The sequence below is a fragment of the Hylobates moloch genome, unplaced genomic scaffold (assembly GCF_009828535.3).
Source record: "Hylobates moloch isolate HMO894 unplaced genomic scaffold, HMol_V3 SCAFFOLD_6, whole genome shotgun sequence".
NCBI lineage: Eukaryota > Metazoa > Chordata > Mammalia > Primates > Hylobatidae > Hylobates > Hylobates moloch.
In genome coordinates this window covers 89,433,672-89,458,742 of record NW_026652281.1, presented here as the reverse complement: position 1 = coordinate 89,458,742, position 25,071 = coordinate 89,433,672, and the positions used below count along the sequence as shown (strand labels likewise).

General features: G+C 39.0%; 1 protein-coding gene across 6 annotated transcripts in view; it reads right to left on the bottom strand.

Moving 5' to 3' along the window:
* FTO (FTO alpha-ketoglutarate dependent dioxygenase) overlaps positions 1 to 25,071 on the bottom strand; it is a 413,232-nt gene that overhangs the window by 250,035 nt on the left and 138,126 nt on the right. For all 6 annotated transcript variants that reach the window (XM_032157362.1, XM_032157363.1, XM_058440993.1 and 3 more), the window contains one exon: positions 21,360 to 21,503. In XM_032157362.1, coding sequence (XP_032013253.1) covers positions 21,360 to 21,503 — 144 coding nt within the window. The remainder of the gene's footprint in view (positions 1 to 21,359; positions 21,504 to 25,071) is intronic.

The window sequence follows — 25,071 nt, the reverse complement described above, 5'->3', positions numbered from 1 at the left end:
GTAATCCCCAGTGTAGGAGGTGAGTCCTGGTGGGAGGTGATTGGATCATGGAGGCGGTTTCTCATGAATGGTTTAGCACCATCCTCTCCGTGCTGTTCTCATGACAGTGAGTTCTCACAAGATCAGGTGGTTTAAAAGTGTGTGGCACATCCCCCCTCACTCTCTCTTCCTCCTGCTCTGGGCATGTGAAGTGCTGGCTCCCCCTTTTTGCTTCCCAACATAATTTTATGAGGCCTCCCTAGAAGCCAAGCAGATGCCAGCATCCTTCTTCCTGAACAGCCTGGGGAACTGTGAACCAATGAAACTTCTTTATAAATTACCCAGTCTCAGGTATTTCTTCACAGCAATGTGACAGACTAGTACAGTTACTATGCTGTACATTAGGTCTCTAGGGTTTATTCATTCTGCATAAACAAAACTTGGTACCTTTTGACCAACATCTACCCAACATCCCTCAAACTCTTGGAAACCACCATTCAACTCTGTGCATTTATGAGTATAACATTGTTAGATTCCACATATAAGTAAGATCACGTGGTCTTTGTCTTTCTGTGCCTTGCTTATTTCACTTAGCATAACATATTCCACATTGTCACACATGACACGATTTCCTTCTTTTTTAAGACTGAGTAATATTTCATTATGTGTGGATATGTGTTGGTATGTGTGTGTAGATATATAGATACAGATATACCTACTGCATTTTCTTTATTCATCATTCATCTGTTAACAGATATTTAGGTTGTTTCTAAATCATAGCTTTTGTGAATAATGCAGCAATGAACATGGGAATAAAGATATCTCTTTGAGATACTGATTTCATTTCCTTTGGATATGTATACCAAAGTAGAATCGCTGGGTCATATTGTGCCTGGAATTGGTGGGTTCTTAGTCTCACTGACTTCAAGCATGAAGCCGCGGACCCTCACGGTGAGTGTTACAGCTCTTAACGTGGCGCGTCTGGAGTTTGTTCCTTCTGATGTTCGGATGTGTTCAGAGTTTCTTCCTTCTGGTGGGTTAGCGGTCTCGCTAGCTCAGGAGTGAAGCTGCAGACCTTTGCGGTGAGTGTTACAGTTCTTAAGGAGGCGCGTCTGGAGTTGTTCATTCCTCCCGGTGGGCTCATTGTCTCGCTGGCTTCAGGAGTTAAGCTGCAGACCTTCGCGATGAGTGTTACAGCTCATAAAAGCAGTGTGGACCCAAAGAGTGAGCAGTAGCAAGATTTATTGCAAAGAGCGAAAGAACAAGGCTTCCACAGTGTGGAAGGGGACCCGAGCGGGTTGCCTCTGGGGGCTCAGGCAGCCTGCTTTTATTCTCTTATCTGGCCCCACCCACGTCCTTCTGATTGGTAGAGCCGAGTGGTCTGTTCTGACAGGGCGCTGATTGGTGCGTTTACCATCCCTGAGCTAGACATAAAAGTTCTCCACGTCCCCATCAGATCAGTTAGATACAGAGTATCTACACAAAGGTTCTCCAAGGCCCCACCCGAGCAGCTAGATACAGTGTCAACTGGTGCACTCACAGACCCTGAGCTAGACACAGGGCGCTGATTGGTGTGTCTGCAAACCTTGAGCTAGATACAGAGTGCCGATTGGTGTATTTACAATCCTTGAGCTAGACATAAAGGTTCTCCAAGGCCCCACCAGAGCAGCTAGATACAGTGTCGATTGGTGCACTCATAGACCCTGAGCTAGACACAGGGTGCTGATTGGTGCATTTACAATCCCTGAGCTAGACATAAAGGTTCTCCACATCTCCACCAGACTCAGGAGCCCAGCTGGCTTCACCCAGTGGATGCTGCACCGGGGCTGCAGGTGGAGCTGCCTGCCAGTCCCGCGCCGTACACTCGCACTCCTCAGCCCTTGGGTGGTCGATGGGACTGGGCGCCGTAGAGCAGGGGTCGGCGCTCGTCGGGGAGGCTCCAGCGGCACAGAAGCCCATGGAGGGGGTGGGAGGCTCAGGCATGGTGGGCTGCAGGTCCTGAGCCGTGCCCCGTGGGAAGGCAGCCAAGGTCCGGTGAGCAATCGAGCGCAGGGCCGGTGGGTCGGCACTGCTGGGGGACCCAGCACACCCTCCGCAGCCGCCGGCCTGGGTGCTAAGCCCCTCATTGCCCGGGGCCAGCAGGGCCGGCCGGCTGCTCTGGGTGAGGGGCCCACCAAGCCCACGCCCACCCGGAACTCCAGCCGGCCCGCAAGCGCCTCTCCCTCCACACTCCCTGCAAGCTGAGGGAGCTGGCTCCCGCCTTGGCCAGCCCAGAAAGGGGCTCCCACAGTGCAGTGGTGGGCTGAAGGGCTCCTCAAGTGCCGCCAAAGTGGGAGCCCAGGCAGAGGAGGCACCGAGAGCAAGTGAGGGCTGTGAGGACTGCCAGCACACTGTCACCTCTCAATATGAAAGTTCTATTTTTAACTGTTTGAGAAACCTCCATGCAGTTTTCCACAATGGCTGTACCAATTTACACTCCCACCAATGGTGTATGTACAAGGATTCCCTTTTCTCCGCATCCTCACCAACATTTGTTATCCATTGTCTATTGTATAATAGTTATTCTAACAAGTGTGAAGTAATATCTCATTGTGGTTTTGATTTAGATTTCACTGATGATTAGATGTTGAGCACATTTTCATATACATGTTGAGCATTCATATGTCTTCTTTTCAGTAATGTCTAGTCAAGTCCTTTGCTCGTTTTTAGGTCAGGTTACTTGTTAACCTGCTACTGAGTTTTATGAGTTATTTACATATTTTGGATATGAATTCCTTATCAAATGCATGGTTTGTGAATATTTTCTCCCATTGCATAGGTTGTCTCTTCACTCTGTTGATGTTTCTTTTGTTGTGGAGAAGCTTGATAGTTTGATGCAATCACATATGTGTACTTTTGCTTTTCCATAAGTTTTGTATTTCCATATTTTTGCATCTCATAAGTTCTGGGATATTGTCTTTCCATTTTCACTTGTCTCAAAAGATTATTTGATTTCCCTCTTTATTTCATTTCTGGCAAATTGGTTGTTCAGGAAAATTTCCACATCACTGCTGATTTTCCTATTTTCCTCTTATTATTGATTTCTAGTTTTATATCATTGTGGTCAAAAAAGATGCCTGATATGATTTCAGTCTTCTTCAATTTGTTAGTACTTACTTTGTGGCCTAACATATGATCTACATTTGAGAATGTTTCATGTGCACTTGAACAGAATGTGTATTCTTTTGCTGTAGGATGGAATGTTTTGTATATGTGTTAGGTCCATTTGGTCTATAGTGCTGTTCAAGTCTGCTGGTTCCCTATATATTTTCTGAATGGATTTCTATTGATTATCAAAAATGCGGTACTCAATACCCCTACTGTTCCTATATTACTATTTGTCCCTTCAGTTCTGTTAATATTTCCTTTAAATATTTAGGTCCCAATGTTGAGTGCATATATACAGTTATCCCTTGGTATACAGGAGGGATCGGTTCCAGGACTCTGTGTGTATCCACAAATTGGTATATACTCAGGTCCTACTGTTGGCACTGCCAAACCTGTGTATATGGAAAGTTGGCTGTCCATACACATGAGTTTCTAATTCCATTAATATTACATTTTCTATCAGTGTTTGGTTGAAAAAAATCTGCATATAAGTGAACTCACAAAGTTCACACCGATGATTCTCAAGGGCCAGCTGTCTTTACAATTGTTATATTTTCTTGATGAACTGACTACTTTATCATTACATAATGAACTTCTTTGTATCTTGTGACAGTTACTGACTTAAAGTCTATCTTGTCTGATATAAGTATAGCCAGCCCAGGTCTCTTTTGGTTACCATTTGCATAAAATATTTTTCAGTCCTTTTATTTTCAGCCTATGTGTGTTTTTAGCCAAAGTGAGTCTCTAGAGTTTAATCTTATTTTTTAAATCCATTTAGCCACTCTATGTCTTTTGATTGGAAAATTTAATCCATTTACATTTAAAGTCATTACTGGTAGGTAAAGACTTACTATTGTCATTTTGTTAATTGTTTTCTGACTGTTTTGTAGTCCTTTGCTCCTTTCTTCTCTTGCTGTCTTCCTTTATGATTTAACGATTTTTTGCAGTGGTATGCTTTGATTCCTTTGTCTTTACCTATTATGTATCTACTATGTTTTTTCTTTGTGGTTACCATGAGGCCCACATAAAACATCTTATAGTAATAACAGTCTACTTTATGCTCATAACAACTTAACTCTGACTGCATATAAAAACTCTACACTTCAACTTCTCCACTCACATTTTATGTTATGGATGTCATAACTTACATCTTTTATATGTTGTGCATCCATTAAAAATTATTGTGGCAGTAACTATTTTTAATACTTTTCACTTTTTACTTTGATAATGAGAGTTAAAAATGATTTATGCAACACCATCACAATATTAGAGTATTTTTAGTTTGAGTATATTTTTACCCTTACAGTGAATTTTACAGTTTCATGTGTTTTCATGTTAGGATTTTTTCATTTTAACTTACAGAACTACCTTTAGCAATTCTTACAGACAGGTTTAGTTTTGATGAACTCCCACAGCTTCAGTTTGTCTGGGAAAATCTTGCTATTGTATTTCTTTAGGATAGCTTTGCCAGGTTGGTATTCTTGGTTGGCAGTCTTATTTCTTTCAGTATTTTGAATACATTATCCCATTCACTTCTGGTCTGCAAGGTTGCTGCTGAGAAATCCACTGATTGTCTTACATGGGTTCCCTTATACATAATAATCCACTTTTCTCTTCCTGCTTTCCAAATTTTCTCTGTCTTTGACCTTGGAAAATCTGATTATAATATGTCTTGGTGAATTTGACTTTATTATTAGTTTATTTGGGGTTCTTTGTTCTTCATGGATTTGAATATTCATTTCCTTCTTCAGATTTGGGAAGTGTTCTGTCACTATTTCTTCAAATAAGGTTTCTGCTCCTTACTTATCTCTCTGCTCCTTTTGTAACTCCCATAATGTATATATGAATTTACATGATGATGTCCCATAAGTCCCACAGGCTTTGTTTTCTTTCTTTTTGGTTATTCAGACTGAGCAATTTCAAATGTCCCATCTTAAAACTCACTTATTCTTTCTACTGCTTGATTGCTTCTGCTACTGAAGCTCTCTACAGAATTTTTCAGTCCAGTCATTGTGTTCTTCAGCACACAATATTTTAAATTATTTTATCAGGTAGTTCATAGATCTCCATTTCTTTAGAGTCAATAACTAGTGTTTTATTTTTTTCCTTTGGTCATGTTTCCCTGATTATTCATGATCCTTGTGGCCGTGTGTTGATGTCTGCACATCTGAAGAAGTAGGAACCTCTTCCAGGCTAGCTTCAGCCAGGAAATCCTTTCAGCAGTCAGCCCACCCAGAGATTATGTGTGGGCCATCCAGTGGAGTCCATGAGCAGGCTTGTTGCTAGACTCCTTAGGCAAGTTGGCCTGATGCTTGGATCAGCAGGCAGGCAGCCCTAATACCTGGGTCCATTGGGAGGGGCCTGGAACCTGGGTCCACTAGGGCAGACCTGGAGCTTAAGTCCACCTGGGTGGGTGTGGTCCCTGCATCCCCAACAGCAGGCCTAGAATGTTGGTCTGTGCATGTAAGCCTAGATCCTGGGTCCACTGGGGTGGGCCTGGCAATTGCATCCACAGGGGTGAGCCTGGTGCTAACACAGTCCTGAAGCATAAGTATGTGAGGCAGACCTGGATCCTGAGTCCACTGGAGACTGGGTCTATACGGGAAGTCTTGGATTCTGGGGCTTCGAGGGCTGACCTGGAGCCTGAGTCCACAAGGGCATACCTGGTGCTACAGTAGGCTTGGAGCCTTCGCCTTTGGAGGCCACCCTATCACTGGGGTTCACTGGGGTGGGCCTCTGCTTGGTTTACAGAGAAATTGGGTACTCACTTCATTCTCCTTCCCCCACACGAAGGGTATCCCTCTTGACACTGTGCTGCTCAAGCTTCAGGGAGAGGTGATGTAGGTAATTTGAAACTGTTCTTCCTACTCTTCAATGTGTCTTTTCTTATTTCTGTGCTCCACCCAGGCAATGTAATCTTTAACCTGGATTCCTTTGCTCTTATAAAGGTATTCTGTGCACGGATAGTTATTCAAATTGATGTTTCTACAAGGAGACAAGTGCTATTCTGACATCTTGCTTGAAAGTAAGGAATTAATTTTTAAACCAGTTTTTAACAATCATTTTCAAGAACTGTTTAGTGATAAAAAAATGCTCAAAATATAAAAGTATCAGGGAAAAAAGATGCAAAATGTTTATACAACATGATATTAATTTTATATAAACAAAGGATAAACACGTTACTAAGTATAAAAAAAACTAGAAGGAATTAGACCAAATAATTATAAATAATATTTTCTCTTCTTTACACTTTTCTATAGTTTGCAAATTCTCTACAATGAGCATGTACCCTAATTCATCAGTTCCAAGGTAGACATTTTTTCTTCATATTTAACATCTCTGAAATTGGAATCCATCTTAAACTGATGCCTTCTTTGACTGGATGATATATTATTACTTTTAAATTAAGCAATACAAACTTTAAAAATAAGTATCTTTATGTTTTAAAGCTTCAAATGGAAATGTTCAATAAAGAGATTCTAAGGAAAGTAAACAGTGATCAGTGAAATTGGTAAGAGCTTTGGCTAGTTTTGTAAATCTTCCCCAAAATAGAATTTTTCCATGGAAGTGAAAAGTCTTTCAACAAAACAAGTATGGAGATAAAGATAATCTCAAGGTACATAACTTCCCCCCTCCCTCTCTCCTTTTTTTAAAATTAACTTTTGTGGAATGCCAAGTTTGTTGATGGGTTTTGAAGAGAATAAATTCTTGAGGTTAATAATTGATTTTTGCTTTGCTTTCTTTTTTTTTGAGACGGAGTCTTGCTCTGTCGCCCAGGCTGGAGTGCAGTGGTGGGATCTCAGCTCACTGCAACCTCCGCCTCCTGGGTTCAAATGATTCTCCTGCCTCAATCTCCTGAGCGGCTGGGACTATAGGTTCGTGCAACCACGCCCAACTGATTTTTGTATTTTTACTAGAGACAGGGTTTCACCATGTTGGCCAGGATGGTCTCGATCTCTTGACCTCGTGATCTGCCCACCTCGGCCTCCCAAAGTGCCAAGATTACAGCCATGAGCCATCTTGCCTGGCTGATTTTTGCTCTCTAAATAAGCAAAAAGATCTTTAATCCACTTTAGCCAGGGCTACCTTTCTCCTTTATTCTTCCAAGTTGTAACTCTTCCCAGGAGACTGCAGAGTATAGCGAGTTGGGGAAAAGGAAAGATTAGAAGGGAGAGAGGTTAGATTGACAGAAAAAAAAAGACAAGAAGGGAGAGAGGTTAGATTGACAGAAAAGATGATTAAATGGTTTTCTCCATTTTCCCCTTTGTATGTGCAGAGCCATCACTTCTGCCCACAGTTCCACTAAACTGTGAGGACCAGAATCTCTCAAAGTTAATGAATGAAAGAGAAGAAGCCACTTCAACCTCCAATTTCTGTTTCTATGTCTTCTGACCTCCTTCTTTACGCATCCTATCTCATATCCAATTTTCCGTTAGCAATTAAGAAAGATAGCTATGGTTTCTGGCTAATACCTGGGGAGAGAAAAAGGATGTTCTCTCCAAATATGTGGTAAGTTTCTATTATGTGCAAGGTTCTACATGCTATGTGTAGTATAAATATATATACACAAGGCCAGGCATGGTGGCTCACGCCTGTAATCCCAGCACTTTGGGAGGCCGATGTGGGTAGATCATGAGGTTAGGAGTTCAAGACCAGCCTGGTCAAGATGGTGAAACCCCATCTCTACTAAAAATACAAAAATTAGCCAGGCATGGTGGCACGCACCTGTAATCCCAGCTACTCGGGAGGCTAAGGCAAAGAACTGCTTGAACCCCAGAGGCAGAGGCTGCAGTGAGCTGAGATCACGCCACTGCACTCCAGCCTGGGTGACAAAGCAAGACTGTGTATCGAAAAAAAAAAATATATATATATATATATATATATAGAGAGAGAGAGAGAGAGAGAGAGACCAGGTTCTCAAAAAGCTTAGTAGTAGTAGGTGACATAAGTAGGTCACATAAGCAGCTGGAAGCCCTTATCCTAATTGAATTAATGCAGGAAAAGAAAACCAAATACTGCATGTTCTCTCTTATAAGTGGGAGCTAAACACTGAGTAAACATGGACACAAAGAATGGAACAACAGACACTAGGGCCCACTTGAGGGTGGAAGGTGGGAGGAGGGTAAGGACCGAAAAATTTTCTATCAGGTACTACGCTTATTGCCTGGGTGCTGAAATAATCTGTATACTAAACCCCCACAATATGCAATTTACCCATGTAACAAACCTGCATATGTATCCCTTGAACCTGAAATAAAAGCTGGGAAAAAAAAAAATACTTCTATACCAATAACTACAGTCCACAGGGGAAAAACTTGTGGCATCCATATTGATTGGTTGGTTCCCTTGCCATTAAGGGCATTCAATTTTTTAACATCACCCCTAAATAAATGAGCTATACACATACCTAGATGAGGGGGTAGAGAGAGCAGTGTGAATAAAAATAAGAAAAAAGGTTGTTACCCCAACCAATTGTAGGACAGACTACAAAACCACTATAATGAATTGACCAAGGACTATGATTTATATCTTTGTACCTTTAGGTATGTATCTTAAGTACCTTGAGATCATCTTCACCTCCATGCTCGTTTTTCTTTGAGACAGAGTCTGGCTCTGTTGCCCACGCTGGAGTGTAATGGTGCGATCTCGGCTCACTGCAACCTCTGCCTCCTGGGTTCAAGTGATTCTCCTGCCTCAGCCTCTCGAGTAGCTAGGATTACAGGCACACACCACCACGCTCAGCTAATTTTTGTATTTTTAGTAAAGACAGCCTTTCACCACGTTGCCCAGGCTGGTCTCGAACTCCTGACCTCAAGTGATCCACCTCCCTCGGTCTCCCAAATGTTTTTATAAAAGAGTTTTCACTCCCATAGAAAGTTATATTTAGGGGAAGATTTATAAAACTAGCCAAAGCTCTTATCACCTTCACTGATGGCTATGTGCTGTCCTATTTATTTGGTAAATAAATATCCCTGAAAAAAAAAAAAAAACTTAAGATGTTTATTGGGCTTAGATTACAAAGTCTAAGGAAACTTCCAGCATGAGGTATATAGTTTGACCTTGAAATGTGCTGCCGGGACTGACTGAATGAGGAAAGTCAAACTCATTCCCGGCCTAGTCCTAAATTCGAACCTTCAATAAAGATTGACTGAAAAAAATAATGGCATCATTCACGGTCATTCTTCCACTGTCTTTACAGGAGTGGCAAATAACACACACAGGATATACAACCTAAATAAAGGTCTAAAACAAAACACTTTCTATAGCTCATGCCTTTGGGAATTATGTTCAATAGACAGGTGGCCAAAGACGGCATATGAAGACTGTTAGTCAATGGGAAAAATTCCACCACCAAACTCAGAGGCAGAATTACCCCAAAAGTCACACATTAGTGTGACTCTAATTGAGTGAAATATGAGAGAACAAAAAAATTTCAAAATGCACAGTAAAACATTCCTCCTCAGCCTAAAAGAAACCAACACATTATTTTTATCTTTGATGGTTTTCTTATAAAAAATTTAGAAGGGAATGTACAGATGGATCCAGATACTCTGTCGCTTTAGAAAGTTCTGTGATGTCATGTGGTTAGTTAGACTAGATGTAAGGAAATGAAGCATGAGTTACTGTGAAAAAGAATAGGCTGCCATGGAAGATTCTAAATTCTGTCTCTGGTAATCTGCAAGCATTAGGTGAATGGCCATCTGTTTGAGAAGGAATTTCAAAACCTTTCCCAGGCAGGGGCTTTCAAGGATAGAATTAATACTTCCTTTTGCTTGTATAACCAAGACACACTACCATGAAATGAAAAAAAAGCCAATCCTTGGTTCATTCATTCACTTATTAGTTCAACAAATACTTAGTAAGCACCAGCCATATTCAAAGTACTGCATTAGGTGCTGTACAGGATACAAAGCTAAAACAGTCCTTGCCTGGAAGAATCTAAAATATGGTATAATTTTTAGAAAATTTAAATATAACAGAATTTTTAGAAAATTCTAAGAAAGAGAAACACAAATGATCCAAGTAAAAGTGGAATTGGCAGGAAGTCCCAGCCAGAGCAATCAGGCAAAGGAAAGAAATAAACGGCATCCGAATTGAAAAGAGGTAGTCAAACTATCTCTGTTTTCCAGTAATATGATTGTATAGGTAGAAAATCCTAACAACGCTTCCAAGGACTCCTAGATTTGAAAAAGAAATTCAGTAAAGTTTTGGGTTACAAAATCAATGTACACAAATCAGTAGCACTGCAATGTGCTAACAATGACCAAGCTGAGAATCAAATCAAGAACTCAATCCCTTTGACAATAGCTAAAAAAATAATAATAATAAAGTACCTAGAAATAAACTTGACCAAGGTAGTAAAAGATCTCTACAAAGAGAACTATAAAACACTGATGGAAGAAATCATAGATGACACAAATGAATGGAAATACATCCCACACTCATGGATTGGAAGAATCAATATCATGAAAATGACCATACTGCCCAAACAAATTTACAGATTTGATGCAATTCCTATCAAAATACCAATGTAATTTGTCACAGAATTAGAAAAAAATAATTCCTAAAATTCATACGGAACCAAAAAAGAGCCTGAATAGCCAATGAATCCTAAACAAATGGAACAAATCTGGAGGCATCACATTATCTGTCTTAAAATTATACCACAAAGCTGTAGTAACTAAAACAGCATGGTATTGGTATAACAGTAGATACACAGACTGATGGAACAAAATAGAGAAGCCATAAATAAAGCCAAATACTTACAACTAACTGATCTTCAACAAAGCATATACTGGAAAAGGGACACCCTATTTAAAACAGTGTGGGAACACTGGATAGCCACATGTAGAAGAATGAAACTGGATCCCTGTGTCTCACCATATACAAAAATTAACTCAACATGGATTAAAGACTTAAATCTAAGACCTGAGCCCATAAAAATTCTAGAAGAAAACTCTTCTAGACATTGGGCTAGGCAAGAATTTATGAATAGGACCCCAAAAGCAAATGCAACAAAAAATAAATAAACGGGACCTACTTAAACTAAAAAGCTTCTGCACAACAAAACAAATAATTATCAGAGTAAACAGACAACCTACAGAATGGGAGAAAATATTTGCAAGCTACGCATCTGACAAAGAACCTATAAGGAATCCAAACAAATCAGCAAGAAAAAAAAACAAATAATCCCATTAAAAAGTGGGCAAATGACATGAATAGACATTTCTCAAAAGAAAATATACAAATGACAAATAAACATATGAAAAAATGCTCAATATCACATATCATCAAAGAAATGCAAATTAAAACCACAATGAGTTATCACCTTATCCTAGCCAGAATGACCATTATTAAAAAGTCAAAAAATAATAGATGTTGCTAGAAATGTAGTGAAAAGGGAGTGCTTACACACTGGGGTGGAAATGTAAATTGCTACAACCTCCATGGAAAACAGTATGGAGATTTCTCAAAGAACTAAAAGTAACTCTACCATTTGACCCAACAATCCACTGCTGGGTATCTACCCGAAAAAGAAGTCATTATATCAAAAAGATATCTGCACGCATATGTTTATTGCAGCACATTTCACAATTGCGAAGATATGGAATCAACCAAAGTGCCCAACAACCGTTGAGTAGATAAAGAAAATGTGGTATGTATATATACCATGAAATACTACTCAGTCATTGAAAAAAATGAAACCATGTCTTTTGCAGCAACGTGGATGAAACTGAAGGCCATTATTCTAAGTGAAGTAACTCAGGAATGGACAAACAAATATTGCATGTTCTCACTTATAAGTGGGCACTAAGCTATGGGCACATGAAGGTGTAGAGAGTGGTACAATGGACATTGGAGATTCAGAAGAGAAGAGGATGGGAGGGGGGTGATGGATGAAAAAAAAAACAAAACACTTATCAGATGTATACTACTCAGGTGACAGGTACATTAAAATACCAGACTTCAACACTATACAAATCATCCATGGAACCAAAAACTGCTTATATCTCTAAAGCTACTGAAATTTAAAATAATTTTTTTTTCTTGAGACAAAGTCCTGCTCTGTCACCCAGGCTAGAGTGCAATGGTGCGATCTTGGCTCACTGTAACCACCGCCTGACAGGTTCAAGGGATTCTCCTGCCTCAGCCTCACCAGTAACTAAAACAGGCACTAGGACTACAGGTGCCTGCCACGACGCCCGGCTAATTTTTGTATTTTTAGTAGAGATGGGGTTTCACCATGTTGGCCAGGCTGGTCTCAAACTCCCGACCTCAGGTGATCCGCCCACCTCGGCCTCCCAAAGTGTTGGGATTACAGGCGTGAGCCACCGCAGCTAGCCTAAAATGATTTTTTAATGGAATTGGCAAAGGTGTCCAATGAGAAGAAATCCCAGTATGATAACTGTGGTAGGTGGGGTATGAAGAAGCCAGTATTCATCAAACACTGAACAAGTCACATGACAAAACATCTAGTGACATTGAGCAATCATTATAACATGCTTCTTCTATCAGTAAGAGTAAAAAAAGATGAATATAAGTTCCAAGGGGAGAGGAAAACTACGCAACAAAGTCGTGATTCAAATACAAAGCAAGCTAAAATGTACGTGATTTTGAGCTTTTGATTAAGTACAAAATCTTGACCTGACATGTGCAGTATTCCTCATTCATTGGCACAGGTTGGATGGTTACAGTAGATTACATTTTCTACCTATTAATTCCATCACTCTATCTGGTTTTGCAATAAACAACACTTACATCAACATCATTATGTACTGGCTTTCTAATTTCAGATCAACTTATAAGCACACTTGTCTTATCAAAATTACAGATCTGTATGTAAAGTTGTAAACCTCAATCATGTCAAAGTAATGATATGGCTGAAAGAGAACTTTAATTCCCCACATTACATACTAAAATTCAAGAGAAAGTATCTACAAACTGGTTCTAAAGGAAAGTAATTAAGGAAATAAACCCCTAAAAGTAAAGGTTAACTAGCCAAATTTGGCAAGAGTGAGAGGTAGTATCAGAGCACTAATTCCATAATTCTTTTTCTTTTTTTCTTTTCTTTTCTTTTCTTTTTTTTTTTTTTTTTTTTCTTTTTTTTTTGAGACAGGGTCTTGCTCTGTCACCCAGCCTGGAGTGCAGTGGTGCAATCACAGTTCCCTTCAGTCTCAACCTCCCGAGCTCAGGTGATCCTCCCACTTCAACCTCCCAAGTAGTTGCGACCACGGGTATTTGCCACCATACCTGGCTTACCTGGCTTTTTTTTAAATATATTTTTTGTAGAGACAGAGTTTTGCCATGTTGCCCAGGCTGGACTCAGACTTCTGGGCCCCAGCAATCTGCCTGCTTCTGTCATTCTTAACTGATCAACAACCAAGAATGCTTAAAAGTTATTAAAGAAATAAAAGTACAAGAATATATATGTTTAAGGGTTAGGGACGTAATCAAAGAATAAAACACAAATACAGTGAAAAGCAGTTACCTTTAAGGAATGGAACTTGGGGATAGGTGGAGTTTTTCACTTTCCATTTTAGATCTTCCTCAACTTTCCATTTTAAATCTTTCAATTTTTATTTCCTTGTGCATGTAGTATTTTTATAATAACAATAATAATATGAATGACATACCGACATAAAAAAATTGCCAGCACATATTATGTACAAAAAACAAACACTAGAGTAATATTTATAATAAAGTATCATTTGTGTTTTTTAAAAATACAGCAGCAGTAACATATATTTAAATATGTCAACATAACTATATTTATGTTAACGCTTACAAAGGACCAGATGGGAAAGCAAGGGGAAAGAGAATGTCTACATTTTATTTCATATAGTTCCACAAAGTTTGAATGAGAATACATGTGTGTTCATGTATTATTTGTTCAATTATTTTCTTTCCTTTTTTTTTGGAGACGGGGTGCCCAGGCTGGAGTGCAGTGGTGCAATCTTGACTCGCTGCAACCTCTGCCTCCCAGGTTCAAGCGATTATCATGGCTCAGCCTCCCAAGTAGCTGGGATTACAGGTGCACACCACCACACCTGGCTAATTTTTTATTTTTTATTTTATTTTTTTTTAGTAGAGGCGGGGTATCACCATGTTGGCCAGGCTGGTCTCAAACTCCTGACCTCAAGAGATCCATCCACCTTGGCCTCCCAAAGTGCTGGGATTACAGGCGTGAGCCACCACACCCAGCCATTTTTTCCTACATTTTTAAAGAAAAAGGATACCGTGGCTATATAATTAGTAGAGATAGCAGTGGAAGAAGGTCAGTGGAAGAAAGAATAGCTTTGGTCTCAGAAAAAGAATAGCTTTGGTCTCGGAAAAATTTGGACAAAAGCTTTACCAGGTAGTGTCATATTGAACAAGATATTATATATGGACAAAAAGAATAGCTTTGGTCTCAGAAAAATTTGGACAAAAGCTTTACCAGGTAGTGTCATATTGAACAAGATATTATACTTCTCTAAGCTTTAGTTTCTTTTTTTAAAATAGTTTTATTGAGATCTAATTCATGTACCATACAATTCACTCATTTTAAATATCTAATTCTCCTTTGAGCAAAAGCTGCAAAAAGAAGAAAGGAAAAAGAAAGTATATAATTCAATGTATTTTAGTACGTTCAGAGTTGTGCAACCATCACCACAAACTAATTTTAGAGCATTTTCATAGCCTTAAAAGCAGCCCTGTACCCATTACCAATCAATCTGCATTAATTTTTTTTTTCTGGAAAAAAAAAGTGAGTGTCAGAATGAGAGACTACTATTTAATAGCTCTGCAATACGGAATAAACAAAAATACATCAAATCTGCCAGCACAATGCCTAGACCTTAGTAGGCACTCAAGACATGCATTTCAGGTAAAGTTCAAGACACAAATGATAGAGAAATGAGCAAAAACCTGGATGTAACAAAAAAGTGTAAGAGGTAGATAAAGCCTTTCAAGTACTCAGGAACCTGCTCAGATCCCTATCCTTAGAGTAAATTCCACAAGTCATGACCTTCTCCCTCCACACACACACACACACAAAAAAAAATCAGGTATCAAGTAAAAAAGCACAAGTTTGAAAATGTCAGTATTTGGCATATTTTAGAGTGAAAGTTTCAGGAGAAGAGCTACATCCTCATCCCTGGAAAAAAAAAAATTGAACACAAGAAGCAAACAGTGCAGTTCCTGAGAAGATAACAAGAATGCCAGAAGTTCATATTGGACAAGCATTGGAAACTATACTGTCATGTTTCTACTTTTCAAAGTGAAAATAAACATGACAGGTGCTCATTTGGCTGTTCAAGCACTTTCCACTTAAATAGCAATTCCTCCAGCTTACCAACTGCAGCCTGCAGTTATAATTTATTACTGGTTTCTGTATTATTCCCTTGCCTCGGCAGAAAGCAGAACATAGCACCTACATTTCAAGACCCATGAGAGGTAATAAAGTATAATTATTTTAAATTTATGATTAAGCCATAAATTATGTGTACTTTTTACTTTAGTTGGTCATTCAGAGGTTGGGGAGGAAGGGAATGGGGTCAGAGAAAGAAATAACAAAAGCTTTTTCCCTTGAATAAAATGTCTAAATCAGGGCAAAACTGAGGGACACCTGGAGGATTTACAAAGATACCACAGTTTCCATGTTCAGTCCCAAGGGAGCCCCCGCCTAAGAGTCTAAACTCCTGGAGGCCTCTGTTCTTTCTGCTCACAGAGCTAGAGACTCCAGTGAGAGTGGCCATGTTGAGTCAAAAAACAGAAGCATAGCAATTTACAGTTTAGACCACATCAAATATTTCTGTGCTCTGGGTCATGCTGCCTCTAAGCCATAGGTATTTCAAGGAAGGTGAACTTAATCTATAAAAAACTACTGGTCAGGCTCTAAAAGTAAAGCTGGCCTCCACCAAAGTAAGACTGATTACTACAGGGCTCTGATAACCAATGGACCAGATGTTAACTCTTCTCACCCTCGAGAATCCATTGGTAAGACTTCCCTTTCTTGTAGTTCCTATATGTAGCAAATATATGTATGGAATGGTATTTTGTGAAGGTGACAAAACTCTGGGCATGAAGCAGGATACAAACACAGCATTCAGCATTCTTCTATCACCCAGTCGTCTCATTGGTTCTCCAATATGCCATGGTCCAGTTCCCACTGGACAAATTATAGCTTGCAAATAAATTATAGCTTGCAAAGCCTATTCCCATACATTTTCTTATTTGTACTCCCAAAAACTCTGAGAAGGAAGTATCATTAAGCTCCCATTTTACAGTGAAGGCAGAGACTCAGAGAGGCACTAGCAATACACAGGCAATTGACAATGCGGTGAGTCTGGGACCCGGTTACCTGATACAAATCCTATGGTCCTTTCATCACTCTAACCTAAACTGTTCACAAGGTAAAGAAAAACCGAAAAAGAAGGGCTATGCATTTACATTTCTATTGCAGTTTTCTTTTTTTGTAGTGGAATTTTTACCTGGCAACTTAAGTTTTGAAACTGCTGATTGTTATAGTAACAACAAATACTTGAAAGTGAGATTTAGTTGGGCTTAAGAAACAAAAGTAAATAGAGCAGAGAGAACAGAGTCATGAATGGTGACATGTAAAGAATAACAATAATAAATTAAGGGGGGAAGAGAGAGTTTTTGCCCCAAATGTTTACCTAGCACTCACCTTTGTCCCGAAACATCCCACCTCCACACCCAGCTCCTGGTTAATAAACATAATTTTGTTGATGTCCCTTGAACTGTATAATCTGTTCCACAAAAAACAAACCCACGGTTTGTCTCCAAGCCACTTTTAAGTCCCTAACTCCCTAGTTACATTCAGTCTATGGAAAACATCTGTGGCAAAGTAAATCATCCTACTCTGAGAAAGACCAGAGTGTATTTTTTTTTCTGAGTGTGTTTTGAAGTCCTGGTTGGAAAATTAGTGAAAATTGTAAATCTGTTTGCAAATCTGGTCATGTCTGACTCTGAGATTAGGGCAAAGATTCCAATTTAAAAGTAAAACCGTGACAACCTCAGTTAAGCGTGTCCTCAGGCACTGCCAACAAGGCCTTCACTCACTTCCATGGGCAGTGGATTTATTACAGGCACCCGACACGTTCCCCATCAGACACCCCTGGAGTATTTACTTGAGACAGCAGGGTTCAGCCTGCACTTCCTCTGCAGACCAATATATTATTATAAATTGAGCTAAACTGTTTCCTTTTCATAAGTGCTATGAAGTTCAGATTTCAGATTATCAGCACGGGGCTGAAGTCCCTCCCTCTACGGGGCTCCTTGTGCTATTTGGATTTAAAAGAAAAGAGAAAAGGCAGCATTAGACCATGGTTGCTTTTACTTTTGACTTTTTAAAAAAAGGGATGAAGGAAGATTCATTTCAGAAGTCAAATATGACATCCTAATAAAAATATATATTCTAAGTGCAGACTTTGGGATATATTGTGATGTGTTTGGCACACAGTTCAGTATGATCCCAACTATATCACCTACATCTAAAAATAAGACATGGGAAATCAAGAATAGATTTTATATTATGTCTTGGATATCAGCTCCTATAAAATAACACTAACTTCTTCTGTTTATCATGTACAATAGCTCAAGGGACCCAATGTATATTTTACAGTGTATACTCATTATAACATCAAAATCCAATGAATAATGTCATTATTTAATATTTTCATTAAAATTCAGCTCTTTTTTTTTTTTTTTTTTTTTTTTTTTTTTGAGACGGAGTTTCCCTCTTGTTGCCCAGACTGGAGTGCAATGGCTTGATCTCGGCTCATTGCAACCTCTGCCTCCCAGGTTCAAGCAGTTCTCCTGCCTCAGCTTCCCGAGTAGCTGGGATTACAGGCATCCACCACCACACTCGGCTAATTTTTGTATTTTTAGTAGTGACAGGGTCCCACCATGTTGGCCAGGCTGGTCTCAAACTCTTGACCTCAGGTGATCCACCCACCTCAGCCTCCCCAAGTGCAGGGATTACAGGTGTGAGCCACTGTGCCCGGCCTATAATCCAGTTCTTAAACCCTGAGAAACCTATAACCTTAAGAAGAATAGAAAAGAAACAAACAGAAAATCATTAACTTCTTTTATTCCCTTCCTGAACAATTTAGTCTTAAAGCCATTAGGTGAGGCAGAGGCATCATGCCAGGTGGGAAGAAGAAGGCACAGGAACCCTGAGCAGGGTTCAGCGCTGAGTAGGGTGAGGAGGGCATCCCTACGGGAGAAGGAGGGGTGGCCTGACATGGGATGTCAGACCCTGAGTGGGATAAGATGACAAGTTACAATCCATGCTTCTTACTAACTGTGCAGCCATGGTTAAGTAACTACATAAATTTAACCTCAATTTCTTCTTTTGCAGTATAGCTAATATTTGTTTCTCAGGATTGCTGAGAAGATTAAAAGAATGTTTGTCATTAATTCCCAGTAAATCTGGTTTTTATTCATATTACTACTATAATTCCAGACATATACGTACAGAAAAAGACTGAAAAGAAATATATTAAATCAGGCATTAACCTGATTTTTATATTCTTTCTTCATTTCAGACTCTTTTTTCCAGAGTGTCTTTTCTCTCAAATAAGCACATATTGCTTTTTTAATCAGAAAAGAACACACAAGATGTTATTAACTATATGGAATATAGCTGAATTTTTAGAGTACTTATTTACTTTTTCTTTTTTTTTTTTTTTTTTTTTTTTGAGACCGAGTCTTGCTCTGTTGCTCAAGCCGGAGTGCAGCGGTGCAATCTCGACTCCCTGCAACCTCCACCTCCTGGGTTCAAGCAATTCTCGTGCCTCGGCCTCCCGAGTAGCTGGGATTACAGGCACGTGCCACCACACCCAGCTAATTTTTTATTGTTAGTGGAGATGGGGGATTTCATCAAGTTGGTCAGGCTGGTCTTGAACTCCTGACCTCAGGTGATCCACCTGCCTCGGCCTCCCAAAGTGCTGGGATTACAGGTGTGAGCCATAGCACCCAGCCACTTTTATATTTTTAAAAAGTAAAAGCTATTTTAAAAGATAACATTCTGGCTCTTATTTCTTTGAAAGATACACATTGCTAATAGAAACTTCTGAACAAAGTATCCAAAGGAAAGTGATTTATTGGCTGATACTAACATCTATTAAGACTCAGGCCAAATATCTGTATTTGGGTGGTACAAAAAAAATGAAATAATGTTTACCTACGAATGACACTCAATGATGGGGTAGGGACTTTAAAAAATAAACTTACTTCCTGAGATCAGGCAGGAGAGACAGTGGGGAAGAGAGAACCTTAACACTAAAAACATTCCCACATAGAGATTTCAGTGTATTGGGATCAGGTTGAAATAGCCCCATTTAGAGTAGGAAAAGCACTGTATAAGATGCCTGCTACCCATTCTGCTCCCTGTTCTACCTCACAACTAAGTGACTTTAGGAAGATCACTTAAAAAAAAGAACAATCTCTGCCATCTCCCTCACAAAGCTGACAGGAGATTGGGGCTGCTTGTGTGAAACTGATGTGTAAACTGCAAAGCAATGTTCACATGGAAGGCAAGAGATGAAGGGCATACTTAGATCAGTGTTGAAGAAATGCAGGAATCTCCCCATGAGAAGAATTTAAGAGGTAAAGGGACATCGCATTAAGTGCCATTAAATCACACTATGTGAAAGAGTCGCTACATAATGATCTCCCAATCCTCCTGCAGACATTAAGGAGAAAGTCTCAGACTGGTACCACTATACAGTTAACACCTCTTGTTACTAATCTCCTCTTTTAACAAACACAGAATAGGACTCAGACTCAGGATCTCCAGCAAACAAAAGTAGCAGGCCCTTAGTACTGTTTTGGTTTCTCTATATTTGTATTTCTAAAGCCCTTCTAATTATGCCTAGTGATACTGGATTTCCATTTAAGACAGTGATGTAAAATCTCCTTTTAAAATAAATTCAATTCAGTGAAAGATTAAAAGTTACTTTATTTAGGCAGAAGTACATGAATGTGACCAAAACCTTGAAGTTGATACGCGATGAGCTAAAATTTGGAAAATGCTTAGTGTCAGAATGGCCTAAAGAGCTATTCCATACTCCGAATTCCCAAAAGACAAGAACCAAGATTCATCCACCTCCAGTATCTCCCCTGGAACCTTACACAGTACCTGGAACATAGTGGACTCTAAAATACTCAATTAACTGGGAATCAACTGTTATCATAAACACTGGGCTTCAGCCCTGGTTCTTCCTGGCTCCAAAAGCAGCATATGAGTAGATTTATCCAGGTAGATAGGAGTGAGATAAACCCCAAATAATCAGGAACTAGAGCCAAGTAGAGAATAAACCCTGAGAAGCTTTGTGAGTAGAAAAGGATACTGTTTACACATTGCGCATTGGAAAACAAGTAGAAAGTCCAAAAATAAAATTAAAAACTTACAGCAAAGAAGAAAAAAACAAAGCCTCACAAACTCCACAGCTCCAGTTGGCCTAACCACAGCTGAGATATTGGTTCCCAAAGAACTAAATGACAAGTTGAGAGAAAGGCCCCATTGTCAGGTCAGCTGTTCCTGAGAAGAAACAACATTCAAAACTAGAAAAAGAAAAAAAAACTCTCACTACTAAGAACTAATACAGACAGGAAAGTATTTGTTAAAGTTATAATTTGACTTGGATGATTTAATGCCTCTGATAAAGAATCCAGAAAATTGTTTAGCATATTTGAGGAACTCTGCATCTATGTAGAAGAAAAAGAAAAACAACTTTTAAAAATTTAGGGCCGGGCATGGTGGCTCATGCCTGTAATCCCAGCACTTTGGGAGACTGGGGCGGGTGGATCACCTGAGGTCAGGAGTTTGAGACCAGCTTGGCCAACGTGGTGAAACCCCGTCTCTACTAAAAACACAAAAATTAACTGGGTGTGGTGGTGTGTGCCTGTAATCCCAGCTACTTGGGAGGCTGAGGGAGGAGAATCGCTTGAACCTGGGAGGTGGAAATGGCAATGGGCAGAGATTGCGCCACTGCACTCCAGCCTGGGCAACAAGAGTGAAACTCCATCTCAAAAAAAAAAAAAAAAAAAAAATTAGCGAGATCTCAAAAAAAGAAAAACCTGGTTACATGTTCTTATAAAGAAGTTTCACTATTAATATAAAATACTCCAAAAGTTTATTTCATAAGACATATTCAAAATATATACCCTATAATCTAAATTTAGATACTATAGTTTCAATATAATTTTGATTTTCCAAAGATTACCAAGCATGAAATAGCAGTCTCCTTGGTGAAGGGGTATCGCCAAACCAGGTGTCTCTATGTCCCATGAGATCTTAAAACCGACATGCCAAATATCAGGATCTCTGCCTTCGAGATGAGAGTCATCCTCACTTTCCTCTTCAGGGCCTGCCAAAAGAGAAGAAAATAATCAGAAAGGAAATGTTTAATCTAAGTTTCTGAATTTTATAATTGTTATTTTAGAAAGAATTGATATTTTAACAAAATATGAATATTAAATGAAATATATCTTCCCTTTATGTCATATTTTTAAAAAGATATTCTAGGTTATTTTTAACATCTCATTAATTTTTTCATCAGGAAACCTTAAATAGGCCAGGTGTGGAGGCTCACGCCTATAATCCCAGCACTTTGGAAGACCAAGGCGGTAGGATCGCTTAAAGCCAGGCATTCAAGACCAGCCTGGGCAAGAAATCAAGACCCCCATCTCTATTTAAAAAAAAAAATTCACTTTTTAAAAATAAAAAACAGATGTAAAGAGAAATTATGTTCTTAGGAAATAAGATTGAACATCACAGAAATGTCAGTACTTTCTAAATTCATCTAGAAATTAGACATAATATAAATAAAAAGACCAAAGGGATCATTTTTTAGATGAATGGGGTTAGTAACTAGAAAAGCTGTTTCTATAATACACATGGAAATATAAACAAGCAAGAATAGCAAAGGAATGTTTTTCTAAATATATAAAGAGCAACTACACATCAATAAGATAAAGGCCAATAGACAAATTAAAAACTGAGCATGTTATAAAGACACAATACATAAAAGGAAATAAGCCTAGCTCATAAACATATAAAAATATGTTCCAATTTATTCACATTAAAGAAATGCATATTAAAGCCAAAAGAGATAAACTTTTCCACCTATCAAATCAGAAAACATCAGTTTGAAAACAATACAGTGTTAGTAAGAGTACAGTAAAATGGCACACTTATACTCTCTGTAGAGGACAATTTGGCAATACTATCAAAATTACAACTGCATAAGCTCTTTGACTCTTACAGAAATTACACTTTTAGAAATGTATACTAAAAGTCCTACATTCAGGGGTTGTAAAATGACTGTTGAGCAAGTATATTTGTTGTAGTATTGCTTGTAAGAGCAAAAGATCAGAAATTACTCAAATATTCATCAGTAGGTTTCTAGTTAAATAATGATCCCTCCAGACAATAAAATACTATGTAGTCACCAAAAATAATATGACTATATACAGATATGGAACTATCTAATGTATTTTCAGAGAAAAAAATAAATAGGCTATACTCATCTAGAAAACAAAGTACAGGCTGGGTGCAGTGGCTCACACCTGTGATCCCAGCACTTTCGGAGGCCAGGGCAGGAGGACTGCTGGAGCTCAGAAGTTCGAGGCCAGCCTGGACAACATGGTGAAACCCTATCTCTACAAAAAGTAAAAAAAATTAGTAGGGCATGGTGGCACGTGCCTGTGGCTCCAGCTACTCAGGAGGCTGAGGTAGGAGGATTGCTGGAGCCTGGGAGGTCAAGGCTGCAGTGAGTTGTGATAGCACCACTGCACTCCATTCTGGGCAACAGAGTGAGGCCCTGCCTCAAAATACATATAAATAAATAAATAAATATCAAGCACATATAATATTTCTGGAAGGATACTCAAGTCTGATTTTTCTGGTAGGATAACAATATAATATTTATAATACTTCTGGAAGGATACACAAGACTGGAATACAACATTTCTGGAAGGATACTCAAGACTAATCTTTCTGGGGTACAAGAGTGGGAGACACACTAAAAAAGGTAGAAGATATACACACTATGATTTGCCTATAATCACAGCCCTGCAGGAATAACTCTACATAAAAACTTTTAAAAGTTAATTTAATAATTATTTATTGAGCACTTACTATTTACTGGGCATTGCGCCAGGCATGTGGGTTATGTCAGTGACTGAAACAAAGAGCTATGCCCCACTGGAGCTTTTCCTTTTAGTGGAGCTGTAAATGTGCATCACTGATTACCATGAAGGGGACATTTTAAATTGAAATTCCATCAGACTTTAAACTGCTGTACTAGAATCTCATCTTCCAGGGCAGAGTCTGTTTTTCTATTTCATCCACAATTATAGCCCTAGCGACTGGCACAGAGAAGGCATTCAATGAACACTATGGCTTGCTTAAACAAAATGTTCTTTTAGTTCACACCATTCACAGTCCTTGTGCTAGATGGCAGGGAAAGAAAATGTTAATTTGGAAGAAAAAAACAAAAATGCCTCAAATTTAAAACCAAAGGACATAAGAAAGCATGGCATTGCTGCTAAACTAGTACAGTCCTCAGTACTAAAGAAGTTTAGAGAAGAGAGAGGTTCAATGACAGAACTAGAGCAGAACTCTTAGAGAAGGTCAAACCTGAAAGACAACAGTGTTTAGACTGGCAGAGGGTAGAATAAGAAGTAATGCAAAAAGACAAAAAGATGCAAAGCTTTCAAAATGGACAATAAAGCATGCTTTCCCTGGGCTGTATCATGTACATATCACATAAACAATTTAAAAAATACACACGTCCCAGGTGGCACACATAGAATCCCTAAATTCTGAATGTCGTCTTCTACCGCCAACTGTGCAGAAGGGTCAAAGGCAGTGAAAGGAAGGAAAAAAAAGAAACTCCCCTTTATAACTATTCATTCACATTAATTTGCACTAGGCATGGTGAAAATGAACAAATCAGAAAGCCAAGTTCACGGTCTCTGCAAGGAAGGAATGCTGCTAAATGACTTTTAAGGACACATCTTACTTTGGATACTCTTTCCCCTAAGTTTGGTCTAAAATCTAACACTGCCATATTAACAGTATCTTACCTTTTTTCACACCTGCCATTCTAATACATGTTTTCTCAAGTACTTTTTAATTAAGAACATCTTTTAATTAGGTTTTTTTAAAAGAATAACAATAAAAGTCCAAAGCCATTTCCTAGGTTAATTAAAAAAACATTTTTTTAGAAATCTTCTAGAATGGGAATGATAAATACCTTTATATCAGGGATATGACTGATTGGCTGGTTGTGGAGTGGAGAAGAAATCTGAAACTTTCTCTTAGCTCAGCAGGAAAGAGTGTTATGATCAATTACTGATGTCTGTCATGGGCACCACAAGGGTTAGTGAGTGGCAGCACCAGCACTAGATAGTTGCTATCCATGTCTGATGACATTCTACAGGCATTTCTTATTGATACATAATACATTGTTACACTTGAAAATACCAGAATTTGCTAAACTAGAGTTTGTGGACCAGAAAAGAACTCACAAAGGTGTGTAGCTTGACCTAAACCATATTTCCTTAACAAATCTAAATGAGTTGCCAACCGATAAAAGGACTTTGCCGAAAAATCCAAATTCCCAGCTACCCTTGAATTACAAGATCTGGTATCACTGAGCCAGTCACAAGTGGCTCTAGGGAAGAAGTAGCTGCCCATTTTAGACAAGGATGTGACCTTTGCTAGTCGCCATCCCCACAGCCACTTCACCTTAGTCATTTGAGGTACCTGCCTAACTATAGCAAAGTCTGTGACCCTTGCTCAAGAGCTGGGTTGCAGAGATCACAGGCAAATCAGTCCCATGACCTGCTTTTGCAAAATAAAGTTTAACTAGAACACAGTCATGCCCATTCATTTACATAAATGGCTGCTTTCACACAGACGGCAAGGTT